Here is a 16,049-nt window from a genome sequence, read left to right on the forward strand (position 1 = left end):
GTTTGTGGTGCCCCTGAAGGTTCAGTCGCCACAGAGGTATTGCATCTCATCCAGAGGTGTGGTACCTCACTCTCAGGTAAGGAAGGAGTACGGCTCAGGACCCTAACACCTGCATTCACTACACCACATTTCAGAGGGCAGGGAGAGATTGCTCCTATGGGAGAGCACAGTCCCTGGTCCCTGGCTGGAGTGGGGGAAACCACAAGTAAGGGGGAACCATGTAGTGGATGGGGTGGAGGAAGTAGAAAAGGGGAGCACTTGCTGGGAGCAACATAAAAGGGGATGGAACCATCTAGAAGGGAGCAGTAGTGTCAAGTGGAGAAGTGACAGAGCAGAGGCTCTGCAGGAGCTCTGCTCCAGGGCTGGGCCTAGTCGGGAAGGTCCAAGCCTGAGTGGAAAGGAAGAGAGAGGGGCAAGGGAGGCTCCAGAAGGAGAGAAGGGATCCTAGGGGTACGGGAAGTGCTGGAGGCCACCGTACGCCCGAATCTGCAGGAACGTGGAAGGATCAAGCCGCAGAGGGGACCGGCCCCTTAACTAGTGGAGAACTACAAGGCTCAACTAGAAACCGGAGGCGTCTGTACTTTTAAGGTACAGTTGCCCACAACCACAGTTAACAAACCAGAAAAGGTAGCCCGCCAAGACCCGAGGCTACCGGCTTGGGACACTGACTGTGAGACGTAGGGCAGGAGGGTGAGAGCCAGCGCAGGAAGACGACTGAGGAAGGCACACAGAAAGGGGTCCTGATAAATGCTCTGGAAATATCTGAGGGTGGACCGAGCCCCACTCTGAGTAAGCACAGGACGACGAGGTCCAGTACATTGGCGCCTGTAACTTGAACTGCAACAACTGTGAGTAAAGACCCTGGGACTGCACTATACTGACTCTGTGGTTATTATTGCACTACAACACCCTGCACAACCACCAGCATCGACACTCTGCCCTGAAGCTAACTCTTCCTGTGGGGAGTCACACTATCCTTGCTGCAAAACCACCAGCTTCAGAGGACTGTTCCGCAGCAGCGGCCCCCCTTTAGCCGCATTCCACAGGTGGCGTAGTCGGACTCTTTATAAAACCTATATATAAATTCTCCTTGGATTGACCACCCTGGGTCACGGACCGGGTCACCGCCACTGTGACTACAACCCCCAACATCTACCGGTCCGGCACCGAGTACCCCACGGCCCAGGGGGTGCGTCATGTTCAGTGACGGTTTGTGGCTAAATATGTTTTTAGAGCCGTAGTAGAAGTTGTTTCCTCATGTAGTTATTTCTCATGTCACGTGTAATGAATATCTTCTGCAGTATTGCTAATGCCAATTCCAGTATCGGAAAATGAGACGAGAATTAGCTTTATGGAAGATAAGTCTATGAGAAACGTATTCAGCTGCCGACTCCGAGGAAGAAATTGCTTGTTGTCTGTGGCCTAAAATATAAAGGTATTATTACTAGATGTAAAGAAAAAATGAAATACTGTAAAATAATAAATCTCCTTATATGTTTCCCCTCATTATCTCCAATAGTTGTATTATACCAACAGGATTTTTATGATGTTCCATCAGCTCATCTTCTCGTCATTCAGGTACCTACAACACCGGATCCTCTCAGTGGAGATCTTCTATATAAGAATATTTTCCTGATTTATCCATCAAAGATGGATATGGATAGAGACAAGATGGCGGAGAGGATATTACACCTCACCCTAGAGATCCTCTTCCGGCTTACTGGAGAGGTGAGAGATTCTAATGGCGTCACATTACATAATTCTTATCTATGGGAATAACAGATGGACAGAACTGGAGAGGTGAGGACTCTGGAAATGTCTGTAGTGAGATTTATTAATGTGTCTCCATAACCAGGATTACACAGTAGTGAAGAAGACCTCTAGTGAGCGCTGTCAGGCCCTTGTGTCTGAGGGATGGGGAAGACCCCTGAGCCCAATCACGGGGCCTCCTCCTCAACCCCTGATGCATGAGGACATCAATGACCAGAAGATCCTAGAACTCACCTACAAGATGATTGAGCTGCTGACTGGAGAGGTGCCACTGCTGGGAATGCGGGGACATTATACAGTAACACTATGAAGGGATCGGGGGGATGACTGTATCATTGTATGTGTCAGGTTCCTATAAGGTGTCAGGATGTCGCCGTCTATTTCTCCATGGAGGAGTGGGAGTATTTAGAAGGACACAAAGATCTGTACAGGGACGTCATGATGGAGATTCCCCAGCCCCTCACATCACCAGGTAATAGACAGGACTAAATACACACGGCCTACAATTATCTGTATGAAAATAATTAATTCAGTCCCAGTATGTGTTTCCTCCAGATCGATCCAGTAAGAGGACAACACAAGAGAGATGTCCCCGTCCTCTTCTTCCACAGGACTGTAAACAAGAAGACCCCAATGTTCCTCAGGATCATCAGGTAGATGGAGAGAAGGTGTCATGAGATCTCCCCTATGATGTGTAGATGGCTGTGAAGGTCTTGTGTTCAGTCTTGCTTTATCCACCAGTATTTATATTTGTGTAATGAGAACGGTGGAGATGACGGGATTAGAGCTGATCATAGATGTGACTTCTCCATCTGACTTTTATAATATTTGTTCCAGAGTGAAGATCAGACCCATATTAATACTACAGAGACATATGTGAGGGGTGATGAGCGGTGTAAAGAGGAGATTCCTACATATGACTACACAGGTGAGTAGTAACCACTAAATGCAGAGAAGTCACAGATTCTTCTCAGTCACTGGCTGTGGCTGTTTTATCAGTGGTGTAGTCTGGCCGTATCACAATCGTGGATCACCATTTTGCCGCTTGACCACAACATTCTCCTCTGTCCGAAAATGTTCAAATTACTTTGTGAAATTGTGAAAGCCCTTTTCTATAGAACTTACAACCTGGAGGATCCACCTCCCCCTGGGCAGTGGTGTACCGCCAATGGCGGCAGACCACGCGACTGCTATGGGGCCCGTGAGCCGGGGGGCCCCATAGCAGTCGCTCCCCTTCTGTACACCCCGCGCCGCTGTTTGTTTGCCGCCACCGCCTGCCGGCACTGTGTTCAGGCATGGCCGCGCACTGTACGGCTGTGTCTTGTAGTAATGATAATGATGGCAGGGGCGACACTGCACCTTTAATTGTGCTTGTGTCTTCCCTGCCATGTCATTACTACAAGACACAGCCGCACAGTGTGTGGCCATGCCTGAACACAGTGCCGGCGGCGGCAATCAAACAGCAGAGCGGGGGGTGCAGGAGAGACACCCCGATGGAGTGGGGGCCCTGTACTGGCCCGGCCGCGTCACAACTAGGAGACATTGCCCTGTGCGCCGCCGTGTCTCCTAGCTGTGACGTCACGCAGTGCACGCCCTGCACTGCTACTTACCACCGGAGAGGAGCTGGAGGACTGGAGCCGAGCCGGGAGTGTGTGTGTGTGTGTGTGTGTGTGTGTGTGTGTGAGTGTGTAGGCAGATATTGTGTGATGTCTGTTTATATGTATTTTTGTGTTTCAAATGTGTTTATGCGTGTATATGTCTGTTTAGGTTTGTGTGTGTGCGTGACTGCGTGCGGCCTCCCGCTGTCTCTGGGGGGGCGCCGTGCGGCCTCCCGCTGTGTTTAGATGGCTACGTGCGGCCTCCTGCTGTGTATAGATGTCTACATGCGGCCTCCTGCTGTGTATATATGGCTATGTGCGGCCTCCTGCTGTGTATAGATGGCTACGTGCGGCCTCCTGCTGTGTATAGATGGCACCGTGCGGCCTCCTGCTGTGTATAGATGGCACCGTGCAGCCTACGGCTGTGTATAGATGGCTACGTGCGGCCTCCTGCTGTGTATATATGGCTACGTGCGGTCTCCTGCTGTGTATAGATGGCACTGTGCGGCCTCCCGCTGTGTATAGATAGCTACGTGCGGCCTCCCGCTGTGTATAGATGGCGCCGTGCAGCCTCCTGCTGTGTATAGATGGCTACGTGCGGCCTCCTACTGTGTATAGATGGCTACGTGCGGCCTCCCGCTGTGTATAGATGGCTACGTGCGGCCTCCCGCTGTGTATAGATGGCTATGTGCGGCCTCCCGCTGTGTATAGATGGCTACGTGCGGCCTCCTGCTGTGTATTAATGGCACCGTGCGGCCTCCTGCTGTGTATAGATGGCTACGTGCGGCCTCCTGCTGTGTATAGATGGCTACGTTCGGCCTCCTGCTGTGTATAGATGGCTACGTGCGGCCTCCTGCTGTGTATAGATGGCTACGTTCGGCCTCCTGTGTATAGATGGCTGCGTGCGGCCTCCTGCTGTGTATAGATGGCTATGTGCGGCCTCCTGCTGTGTATAGATGGCTACGTGCGGCCTCCTGCTGTGTATAGATGGCACCGTGCGGCCTCCTGCTATGTATAGATGGCACCGTGCAGCCTCCTGCTGTGTATAGATGGCTACGTGCGGTCTCCTGCAGTGTATAGATGGCTACGTGCGGTCTCCTGCAGTGTATAGATGGATACGTGCGGCCTCCTGCTGTGTATAGATGGCTACGTGCGGCCTCCTGTTGTGTATAGATGGCTACGTGCGGCCTCCTGTTGTGTATAGATGTCTACATAAGGCCTCCTGCTGTATATATATGGCTATGTGCGGTCTCCTGCTGTGTATAGATTGCACTGTGCGGCCTCCCGCTGTGTATGGATAGCTACGTGTCGCCTGCTGCTGTGTATAGATGGCGCCGTGCAGCCTCCTGCTGTGTATAGATGGCTACTTGCGGCCTCCTGCTGTGTATAGATGGCTATGTGCGGCCTCCTGCTGTGTATAGATGGCTACGTGCGGCCTCCTGCTGTGTATAGATGGCTACGTGCGGCCTCCCGTTGTGTATGGATGGCTACTTGCGGCCTCCCGCTGTGTATGGATGGCTACGTGCGGCCTCCCGCTGTGTATAGATAGTACCGTGCGGCCTCCCGCTGTGTATAGATGGCTACGTGGGGCCTCCTGCTGTGTATAGATGGCACCTTGCGGCTCCTGCTGTGTATAGAAGACTACGTGCGGCCTCCTGCTGTGTATTGATGGCACCGTGCGGCCTCCTGCTGTGTATAGATGGCTACGTGCGGCCTCCTGCTGTGTATAGATGGCTACGTGCGACCTCCTGCTGTGTATAGATGGCACCGTGCGGCCTCCTGCTGTGTATAGATGGCACCGTGCGGCCTACTGCTGTGTATAGATGACTACGTGTGCTCAATATTAAGTCATACAATTAATGTAAGGCTATGTGCCCACGATGCAGAAATGCTCCGGATTTTTTTTGAGCGTTTCTGCATCTCCCTGGCAGAAAAAAAACGCATGAGAATTTTACATGCTTTTTTCCTGCCAAACACATGCGGATGTGAAGCGTTCTTCACATGCATTTCTGCATGCGGGTTGACAAGCGCTTTCCAAGCGATTTTAGCATCACTTGGAAAGTGCTTGACAACTTGGTCACACTATATAAATCCATGCAACCAGCAAGCGGCATGGATTTATATAGTGTGACCGTAAAAGAATGGTAAAAAAATAAAAAATAAATATACCTTCTGATGGCCTGCCGACGTCAACGGTCGCGTGACCCATCACATGACTAAATTACGTCACGGCAGGTTTTCAGACCATCGCGAGCTGCTGGCAAGCCAGGACGCATCGGATAAAGACACCGCGGGCCATCAGAAGGTAAGTATAATATTTAATGTTTATTTTATTCTTTTTTTACAGGTTCTATGGTACCCGGGTCCGGAGGAGAGTCTCCTCTTCTCCAAACCCGGGTACCATCCGCACATTGAAATGCATGGAATGTGCATCTACAGATGCAGTGATGCGGATTCCATGCGTTCCAATGCAAGTCAATGGTGGCGAAAACGCAACGCTTCCGCAAATTAATTTGTAGTGCTGCGGATTTTTCCGCAATGATAATTCGCAGTGGAAATTTCCGCAGCATGTGCACAGCACATGCGGATTATCATTGGGGAACATGGCAGACCTTCTACCAAGCGTTTTTTAAGCGTTTCTGCAGTGGAATTGCCGCTGCGGAAACGCTTAAAAAAATGCATAGTGGGCACACAGCCTAAAAAAAATTATTATAATTAATATTCTGCCAAATTAATTTCACGTGAACTCTCACATGATCTATCTCAGGGGATCATGTGATACATCAGGGGTGTGTGTGTGTGTGTGTGTGTGTGTGTGTGTGTGTGTGTGTGTGGGGGGGGAGCACGCCTTCTAAACTGCCCGGGGCCCTTGCTACACTTAATCCACCCCTGTGTGTTGGGCTCACCATACTTTGTCCTGGCAGTTAAGGTGGGGTATAGTAATCAGGGCTGTGGAGTCAGTAAGCTAAACCTCCGATTCCTCAATTTCCATGACATCGAATCCAACTCCGACTCCCTCATACACGGCTCATGTTTAAGTGATAAATTTACTGTAGCACAGATTCTTCTCAGCTAAAAGTCTAGACTCTTAGATCAGGAATAGGACAGACATTTATAGGACATTTCAGAACTTTCCCAAATTCTTATGAAAAAATATTCCCCACAAACTGTATTCAACTACTGCACCCAATTTATTATATATTTTAGGAGTCGGAGTCGGTCCATTTTATACCAACTCAGACTCCACCAAAATGGGTTCCAACTCCACAGCCCTGACAGTAGGGTCATTATACTGTGCATGTAGAGGCTAATGAGGAGGAATGCACCATGGGGGTATCATACTGTGTTTAGGGGGGGGGGGGGCACTTTTGTTGGCATCACATTTTATGGGGCAATGAAAGAGGGATCTAGGACTTCAGCAGGAGGAAAATTACTATATAAAGGCTGGAAAGTTGTGAGATCTGCTCTTCTGTGACCCTGACAATTATTTACTTTTTTTTTTTCGGGGGGGGGGGCCCAATTAGAACTTCTGCTATGGGGCCTCATGATTCCTATGTACGCCTCTGCCCCTGGGATTAGAAGACACTGTCCGTTACCTGCCCAAATCTGTAAACTACAAAGCCAAATGACAGTTTACGTAGAATGTGCTGACAAGTTAGAAAATCGCTTGAAGTAAAATTCTGATGGGCCTGTAAGAGAAAGCGGAGGGTAATGATGCTGTTGGCTTCCTAGATCCCTGATATCTTATTGGATGAATCTACCTTCTCTCCCTTCTGTGCTGCTGAATGTGCTCATATGGTCCCTACAAGACCAGGTCCAGTCTTTCTGGCCAAACTTCACTTTTATGATCGACAACATTAAATGTGCAGTGAGGCCAAGTGTGAATTTCTGTGCAATAACAGCAGAGTTTCCCTTTATCCTGACTGTTCAATTTATTTTAAAACCAACTAACTTCAAACTGGATTGTGATAAACTATACAGAAAACATTACACCTGTGCCATGATATATCTCTAAGCTGTGCGTGGCTGATGGCTGTAATATACATTTATTCACGCCTGCAGGAGATGTGTTGGCTCCAGCCCTGGTTTCATGGATTCACTCCACATCATAAATTCCATTGTTTTCAGTCCTAAGGAATTCAGATTACTGCACAATCTCTCCTGAAATGGGGGCGCTAATACTTTCTCTACTCTTCTGCTCAGGACTCATAGTTGCTCCAATGGTCCACCATAAATGAGTGTGACTCCAGTTTAGTGTTGGATTTCTCCCCTCATACATACGTTGTTGTTGGGGATGTTACATGTTTTTATATTCTTTCTTTTTTTTCCAGGTTCATTCTGTATGATAGTTTCATTGTGGTGGGATCGGCCGGCCTCACTTATGTGACTCTGTAACTCCCTGGTAGTCTTTCAAAAAGATCTCCATTACGTCTTCCAAATGCCCAAGATCTAAATTTAAGACACCTCAGCTCTGCAGTATTATAAAAAGTTCTCTTTGAACATCTAATATTTCTTATCATCTGACAGAAAATATTGTCCCTTACGATAGTTTAGATTGCCAAGAGCCACCGAGCCCATACTCTAATTACCCCAGAGAGGTTTCACCACTAGTTACTCATTTTTCTCTGATGAAGACTGTTGAGTTTGATCATTTCAGTAGATGTGTTATTGTCTGTAGTCACAGTTTTTGACTTCAGTAATCCTCTGATTTAACCCCTTCCTGCAGCCAGTTTTGTGTTCCTAATCAGGGCCATTTTTCAAATCTGACATGTGTCACTTTATGTGGTGATAACTCTGGAATTCTTCACAAAGGATAATAGGAAACAAATGGACCTTACAAATTATTTTCCAACTTTTCAATCTGACAGTACCCTATATACGGTAGTACACTACTGTCTGGGCACATGGCAGGTTAAGAAGGGAAGGAGTGCCATTTAGCTATTAGGAATGCAGATCTTGCTGGAATAGTTTGCAGACACAATGCATTGGGGGAACTGGTCTTGGTCACCTGGAAGCTCAAAAGATGACTACCACAAACAGGCTTGCCTTATCTACCCCGTTTACATATTTCACAAATTACTTTGCTCATCACCCTTTAACCCCTCTACATGGATCTGGACTAACACAGAGACCCCTAGGCTTGGGCCACGGTGTTACCTGCTGTTCTGTGGAGTGAGAAGGGAAGAAGAATAGTCAGGTAGCCGGGTCAGAACCAGGAGGGCAGAGAACATACAAAATCAGAAGACACAAGAGTAGTCAGTAAACGGGCCGAGGTCACAACAGGAGAAAAATACACAAGCCGGGAGCTGAGCACAGAGGACAGAACCAGAGGAGAACAAGGCTGTATCTGGCAGCTTCCGGCAATATGCTTCCAGCTTTAGTAGGGTGTGGTGCTCTCCAGTTAACTGAAGCAGGGAGCAGATTACTCCAGCTGGACAACACACACACCCATACTGCCAGACTGGATGGTACTACTGGTCCCAGTGACCCTAATCATAGTGGCTGCGAAGAGCCTGCGCCTTTCAGGGCTTCTGGTTCTGACGTCTCTTCCATCACCAGCGCCGCCTGCAGAATGAATAAGGCGTCTGGTGACAGAAGCTGACGTCGCAGGAGCAGATCCCAGAGGAGATGGGACACACCATTTGCAGAAGCCCTAATATAACAAAATTGCAGAAAACCAGAGCAGTAGAAATCCCCATAAAGTGACTCCATTTTCGATATTATAACCCTCAGTGAATTAATCTATAGGAGTAGTGACTATTTTGACTCCACAGCCACTTTCCAGAAATTAGCACGCAGTGGATGATGGAGAGTGAAAATTGCAAATATGCCATTTTATTACCCAACACATAGTGTCCAGATTGTGCTCCAGGGGACACACACCGTAAATTAAGTGGGTTCTTCTCACTATAGTAATGCCAAATACATGGATGCTAAATGTGGTTTGGGCACACTGCAAGGCTCAGAAGCGAGGGGGAGATCTGACTTTGGGAGAGTGGATATTGCTGGATTGGTTTATGGAAGCCATGTTGCTTTTCAAGAGCCTTTGAGCCACTAATAATGTGGAAACCTCTGTTTTTCCACTGACCGATGATGGACCTGAGTGGGGACTTGTTATTTGTGAGATGAGTAGAAGTTTTTATTGGTATTATTTTTGCCTACATAACATTGTTTGGTGGCTTTTTATTCCATATTAGGGAGGCAGAATGAAAAAACAGTTGAACACCTCGCTCTACTGGTTCATCCTATGAGGTTTTCTATTAGACAGTCATTGTCCTGGTGAATAAGTGATTTTTTTTTATATAACTTGCCTTTTTTATGGACAGTTTAAGTAGAAATGTTCAAAAATATAAAATTCAAGGATTTTTATTAAAAAATAATAATTGGTTTTATTCTTGGCAGATGTCTGTACCAGGAGATCAGAGGGACAGCTGATATCTTCAATTTTTAAATCAGATAATTTTCAGATCCAACAGGATACAATTGAAGTGAATGACATTTCTCCAGATTTACCATCATCCCTTCACAGCAAAGATCTGTCATCTGATCCTTTGCAAAAGGTCCTGTCATCTGATTCATTACCGATTATTAAGGAAAATCAAAGTCACAAAATAAGCACTAAAAAACGAACTGCTCCTAATGCAAAGAAGCCATTTTCACGGTCAGAATATAGAAATAGTTTTCCTCCCAAAAAGTCTTTTCTTAAACCTGAAAAAATTCACACAGCAAAGAATAGATTTTCTTGTTCCAAGTGTGGGAAATGTTTTAATCAGAAATCAGATCTTGTTCGTCACCAGCGAACTCACACAGGAGAGAAGCCATTTTCCTGTTCAGAATGTGGGAAATGTTTTACAGAGAAATCAACTCTTATCAAGCATCAGAGAACTCACACAGGAGAGAAGCCATTTTCCTGTTCAGAATGTGGGAAATGTTTTGTACAGAAATCATATCTTAATATACATAAGAGAACTCACACAGGGGAGAAGCCTTTTCCGTGTTCAGAATGTGGAAAATGTTTTAACCATAAATCAAATCTTATTATACATCAGAGAACTCACACAGGGGAGAAGCCTTTTCCATGTTCAGAATGTGGAAAATGTTTTAACCAGAAATCTAGTTTTCATAAGCACCAGAGAAACCACACAGAAGAGAAGCCATTTTCCTGTTCAGAATGTGGGAAATGTTTTACAGTGAAATCAGCTCTTATCAACCATCAGAGAACTCACACAGGAGAGAAGCCATTTTCCTGTTCAGAATGTGGGAAATGTTTTACAGAGAAATCAACTCTTATCAAGCATCAGAGAACTCACACAGGAGAGAAGCCATTTTCCTGTTCAGAATGTGGGAAATGTTTTACAGAGAAATCAACTCTTATCAAGCATCAGAGAACTCACACAGGAGAGAAGCCATTTTCCTGTTCAGAATGTGGGAAATGTTTTACAGAGAAAACAAATCTTATCAACCATAAGAGAACTCACACAGGGGAGAAGCCTTTTCGGTGTTCAGAATGTGGAAAATGTTTTAACCAGAAATCAAATCTTATTATACATCAGAGAACTCACACAGGGGAGAAGCCTTTTCCATGTTCAGAATGTGGAAAATGTTTTAACCAGAAATCTAGTTTTCTTAAGCACCAGAGAACCCATACAGAGGAGATGCCTTTTTCATGCTCAGATTGTGGAAAATGTTTTGGACACAAATCATATCTTTATAAACATCAGAGAACTCACACAGGAGAGAAGCCATTTTCCTGTTCAGAATGTGGGAAATGTTTTACAGAGAAATCAAGTCTTATCAAACATCAGAGAACTCACACAGGGGAGATGCCATTTTCATGTTCAGAATGTGGGAAATGTTTTAACCAGAAATCGGATCTTTATAAGCACCAGAGAACCCACACAGGGGAGAATGCCGCAACTACACCCAACTAGTCTCTGTAGAGACTAGAAAGGCCCTAGCTGCACAACTAAAAACACCACCGCACACCTAACTACCTAATAAGTCATTGAAGAGTACCTCCTGAGGAACCAGAGGGGAGGCTTCAGCACACTCTCAACAAGGGGAAAGGAAAGTATGAAGTAAAATACGAAAACTCTGAGTGAGAAACAAAAACACATTCATATAGGGCAAAGAAGGCAAGCTAAGGAGAACCAAAAATAAAAGGAACAAGTATAATCTCCCAGAAACCTAACATTGTTAGAATTAAAAGGTACTTGGAGGGAAAGCAAACTGACTGGTAGGATAGTTTCACCTTTGTTGTGAAACTTATAAAATTCACCGGCACCAACTGTAAATGTAAAACCCGTCCATTTATAATGACCATGTACAAGATAAAGATTCCCAACTCACATCAGGACCACAAGATCCCAGGTACTTTCAGCTGCATCACAATGAACTTAATTATATGTACCAAATGTCCAACTGGGAGTCTGTATGTAGTGGAGACAGGGCAAAAACTTAAAACAAGAATAAATTTTCATCGCCACACAATAAAAGAAAAAAAGAATAGATCTACTCGTGGCCAAACGTTTTTACGGCCACAACTGCTTCTTCCTCTCCCATACTGATAGTTCTGCTTCACGTCACTTGTCTTATCTATTGCATTATTCCTGTGCCCTGTTGTGTATAAATATGTGACTCTTCAGATTTTGTATTATACTATGTCTACTGAAAAGATCTGAGTAGTCTCGAAAGCTTACTGACTAATGGCTAACTGAAAAGATTGTATCAACCACTGAGGACTTTCAAATGTTAATGTTTTTCTCCAAACAGCAATTTTAAGATCTCTCCACAGGTGTTCAATGGGATTTAGATCTGGATTCATTGCTAGTCAGAACTGTCCAGCACTTTGTTTCCATCCATTTTCTGGGTCATTGTCATGCTGGAAGACCCATGACCTAGCATGCAATCCCAGCTTTCTGACACTAGGCACTACATTGTGACCCAAAATCCTTTGCTAATCTTCAGATTTCATGATGCCTTGCACACAGTCAAGGTACCTGACCAAAGGCAGCAAAACAACCCAAAAACATATTTGAAGCTCCACCATATTTGACTGTATGTGTTGTAAATTTATTGATTATGTTGCTCACCTTGGACAGAGGAACATCCGGATCTCTAAAGATGGACTTATAACTTTGAAATTATTGATATTTTTCAACAATTTTGGTTCTCAAGTCCTCAGACAGTTCTCCTTTTTCTGTTTTCTCCATGCTTAGTGTGCCACGCATATGCACACAATGCAAAGATTGAATCAACTTCTCCCTTTTTTATATGGTTTTAGTTGTGATTTTCATATTGCCCACACCTGTTACTTGCCACAGTTGCGTTTGAACAAGCTTCACATGCTTGAAACAAAGTTGTTTACCCACATTTTTGGCAAGGCCAAATCCTCGTTAGTATAGTGGTGAGTATCCTCGCCTGTCACGCAGGAGACCGGGGTTCGATTCCCCGACGGGGAGGTTTCTTATATAGAGACAATTATTTGTCACAACTTGTGCAGGAACCAACTAGAGGAACAACCCTTTTAGACTTAATATTAACTAACAGGCCAGACAGAATAACTACGGTGCAGGTCGGGGGGCACCTGGGAAATAGTGACCACAACATTATACAATTCCACATGTGCTTCAGTAGGGTGCCCAGCAAGGGAGTCACAAAAACACTGAACTTCAGGAGGGCAAAGTTTGATCAGCTAAGATATGCCCTTCACCTTATAGACTGGGATAGTATCTTCAGTAATGGGAGCACGGATAGAAAATGGGAAATTTTCACAACAGTCCTGCATACTCACTGTAGAAGGTACATGCCTTATGGGAATAAAAGGGCTTGGAATAGGAGGAAGCCAATGTGGCTAAATAAGGAAGTCAAGAGGGCAATGAAAAACAAAAAAAGGGCTTTCGGTAAACTTAAACAAGAAGGCAGCGAGGAAGCGCTAATATCTTATAGGGAAAAAAACAAAATCTGTAAGAAACAAATAAGTAAAGCAAAAGAGGAGACAGAGAGACTAATTGCCAAAGAAAGTAAAACGAATCCCAAACTGTTCTTTAACTATATAAACAGTAAAAGGATTAAAACTGATGGAGTTGGCCCATTGAAAAATAACCTGGGTAAAATCATAGAGGGCGATGAGGGTAAAGTTAACCTACTCAATAGCTTCTCCACTGTTTTCACAAAAGAAAACAATTTATCGGAGGAAATGCAGAGTGATAAAGTAAACCCTCCGCTAAATATCACCCACCTAACCCAGGAGGAAGTTCAGAAACGCCTAAATAATATCAAAATAGACAAGTCACCAGGCCCAGATGGCATACACCCCCGGGTACTAAAAGAATTAAGTAATGTGATAGACAGACCGCTGTATCTTATATTCAAGCACTCTTTATGGACCGGGACTGTCCCACTAGACTGGCGCCAAGCAAATGTGGTACCAATATTCAAAAAGGGGTCTAAAAGTGACCCTGGGAACTATAGACCAGTCAGCTTAACGTCTGTTGTGGGTAAATTGTTTGAAAGATTTCTTAGAGATGCTATTGTAGAATATCTTAATGATAACTGTCTAACTCCATATCAACATGGATTCATGAGGGATCGCTCCTGCCAAACAAACCTGATCGCCTTCTACGAGGAGGTGAGCTCACAGCTGGACCGGGGAGAGTCTGTGGATGTTGTATACCTTGACTTCTCCAAAGCGTTTGATACCGTGCCACACAAAAGGTTGGTATATAAAATGAGAATGCTTGGTCTGGGGGATAATGTGTGCAAGTGGGTAAATAGCTGGCTGAGTGATAGAAAGCAGAGGGTGGTTATCAATGGCGTAAGCTCAGGGTGTGTCAGAGTTACTAGCGGGGTGCCTCAAGGGTCTGTCTTGGGCCCTATATTATTTAATATATTTATTAATGATCTAGTGGAAGGGTTGCATAGTAAAATAGCAATATTTGCAGATGATACTAAACTTTGTAAAGTAGTTAATACAGATGAGGATAGGGCACAGCTACAGGAGGATTTAGATAAATTGGGGAGTTGAGCCAAAAAATGGCAAATGGGGTTCAATGCCGATAAATTTAAGGTCATGCACATGGGAAAGAAAAACAGCAGTCACCCATACATATTAAATGGGAAACCGTTGGGGAAATCTGACATGGAGAAGGACCTGGGCGTCTTGGTTAATAGCAAATTAAATTGGAGTGCCCAGTGTCAGGCAGCAGCTGCGAAGGCAAATAGAGTCATGGCATGCATCAGAAGAGGAATAGGGGCATATGATGAGAACATTGTTCTTCCTCTGTATAAAGCGCTGGTAAGCCCGCACTTAGAATATTGTGCACAGTTCTGGGCTCCGGTGCTCAGGAAAGACATATTGGAGCTAGAGAGGGTACAAAGGAGGGCGACTAAGGTAATAAAGGGAATGGAGGGACTAGAATACCCAGAGAGGTTGTCAAAATTAGGCCTATTTACGTTGGAAAAGAGAAGGCTTAGGGGAGACCTCATAAACATGTATAAATACATCAGGGGGCAGTACAGAGATCTCTCCCATGACCTGTTTATACCAAGGATGGTGACAAAGACGAGGGGGCACACTATGCGTCTGGAGGAAAGGAGGTTCCTGCACCAGCATAGAAGGGGATTCTTTACGGTCAGAGCCGTGAGACTCTGGAACTCTCTGGGAGAGGAAGTGGTGATGTCCAACTCACTTAATGAGTTCAAGAGAGGCCTGGATGCCTTTCTTGAGAACAATAAAATTACATCTTATGCTTAGTGATAGTTAATTAATCCAGGGATTTAATCTGACTGCCAGATTGGTGTCGGGAAGTGAATTTTTCCTCAATGATGTAAATTGGCCTATGCCGCATGTTTTTTTTTTGCCTTCCCCTGGATCAACGCTGCGGAATAGCTGCAGTGCACAAGAAATAGGCTGAACTGGATGGACGCTTGTCTTTTTTCGGCCTTATAAACTATGTAACTATGTATGTAAGGTGTCAACAATTTTGTCCGACCTATTTTATGTGGTTTTGTGTGAAATTATGTTCAATTTGCTTTTTTTTTTCTATGTTTTCTTGTGTTGTTCCAATACACGCAAAGGAAATAAACATATATAACAAAATGTGTAATTCAGTGGTTCTTAACCGGGGTTCTATCGAACCCTAGGGGTTCGGTGAGTCGGTCTCAGGGGTTTGGCGGAGCCTCCGTCACGGAAGTCAAGACACACCCGACTCATTAAGTAAATTCGTGATGACACGCCCCGCTTGGCCATCACTTGCTGCAGATGATCACGTTACATTAATTGGCCAATCAGTACTGCTGGGAATTTAGTGTGCTCAGTAGTCACCGTGTGACTGTCATAGTCGTACGTTGTGTGGTTTCTTTCTTAATATTTTAATCCATACTAACTATGTCGAGCAAAAAAAGAAAGTGGTCAGACGAATATGTACAACATGGATTCACATGTATCACGGAACGTGATGGGAGTTAGCGTCCTATCTGCATGATTTGCAATGCCAAGTTGAGCAACTCTAGTCTCGCACCGGCAAAACTGAAGGAACACTTCTTGAAGCTGCATGGAGATGGGGAATACAAGAAAACAACGCTTGCTGAATTCAAGGTGAAAAGAGCCAGATTCGATGAAAGGGCCACTCTGCCTTCTCTTGGATTTGTACCCGTGAACAAACCGATCCTCACTGCAGA

At 45.1% G+C, this 16,049-nt stretch overlaps 2 protein-coding genes and 1 non-coding gene across 3 annotated transcripts in view; all 3 read left to right on the top strand.

Moving 5' to 3' along the window:
• Positions 1-15,468, top strand: part of LOC141178581 (uncharacterized) — a 31,298-nt gene extending 15,830 nt beyond the window's left edge. Inside the window, exons 2-8 of the mRNA XM_073660457.1 lie at positions 1,302-1,435; positions 1,579-1,728; positions 1,856-2,035; positions 2,119-2,242; positions 2,326-2,423; positions 2,608-2,698; positions 9,771-15,468. Coding sequence (XP_073516558.1) covers positions 1,651-1,728; positions 1,856-2,035; positions 2,119-2,242; positions 2,326-2,423; positions 2,608-2,698; positions 9,771-11,299 — 2,100 coding nt within the window. The 5' untranslated portion in view covers positions 1,302-1,435; positions 1,579-1,650 and the 3' untranslated portion in view covers positions 11,300-15,468. The remainder of the gene's footprint in view (positions 1-1,301; positions 1,436-1,578; positions 1,729-1,855; positions 2,036-2,118; positions 2,243-2,325; positions 2,424-2,607; positions 2,699-9,770) is intronic.
• LOC141178587 (uncharacterized) overlaps positions 1-16,049 on the top strand; it is a 648,943-nt gene that overhangs the window by 137,403 nt on the left and 495,491 nt on the right. The gene's annotated exons all lie outside the window — the stretch shown is intronic.
• Positions 12,758-12,829, top strand: TRNAD-GUC (transfer RNA aspartic acid (anticodon GUC)). The gene has a single exon. It is a non-coding gene; the product is annotated as a tRNA-Asp (tRNA).

Source organism: Phyllobates terribilis, unplaced genomic scaffold (genome assembly GCF_046119375.1).
Source record: "Phyllobates terribilis strain yellow unplaced genomic scaffold, ASM4611937v1 Scaffold_29__1_contigs__length_15306474, whole genome shotgun sequence".
Lineage (NCBI taxonomy): Eukaryota > Metazoa > Chordata > Amphibia > Anura > Dendrobatidae > Phyllobates > Phyllobates terribilis.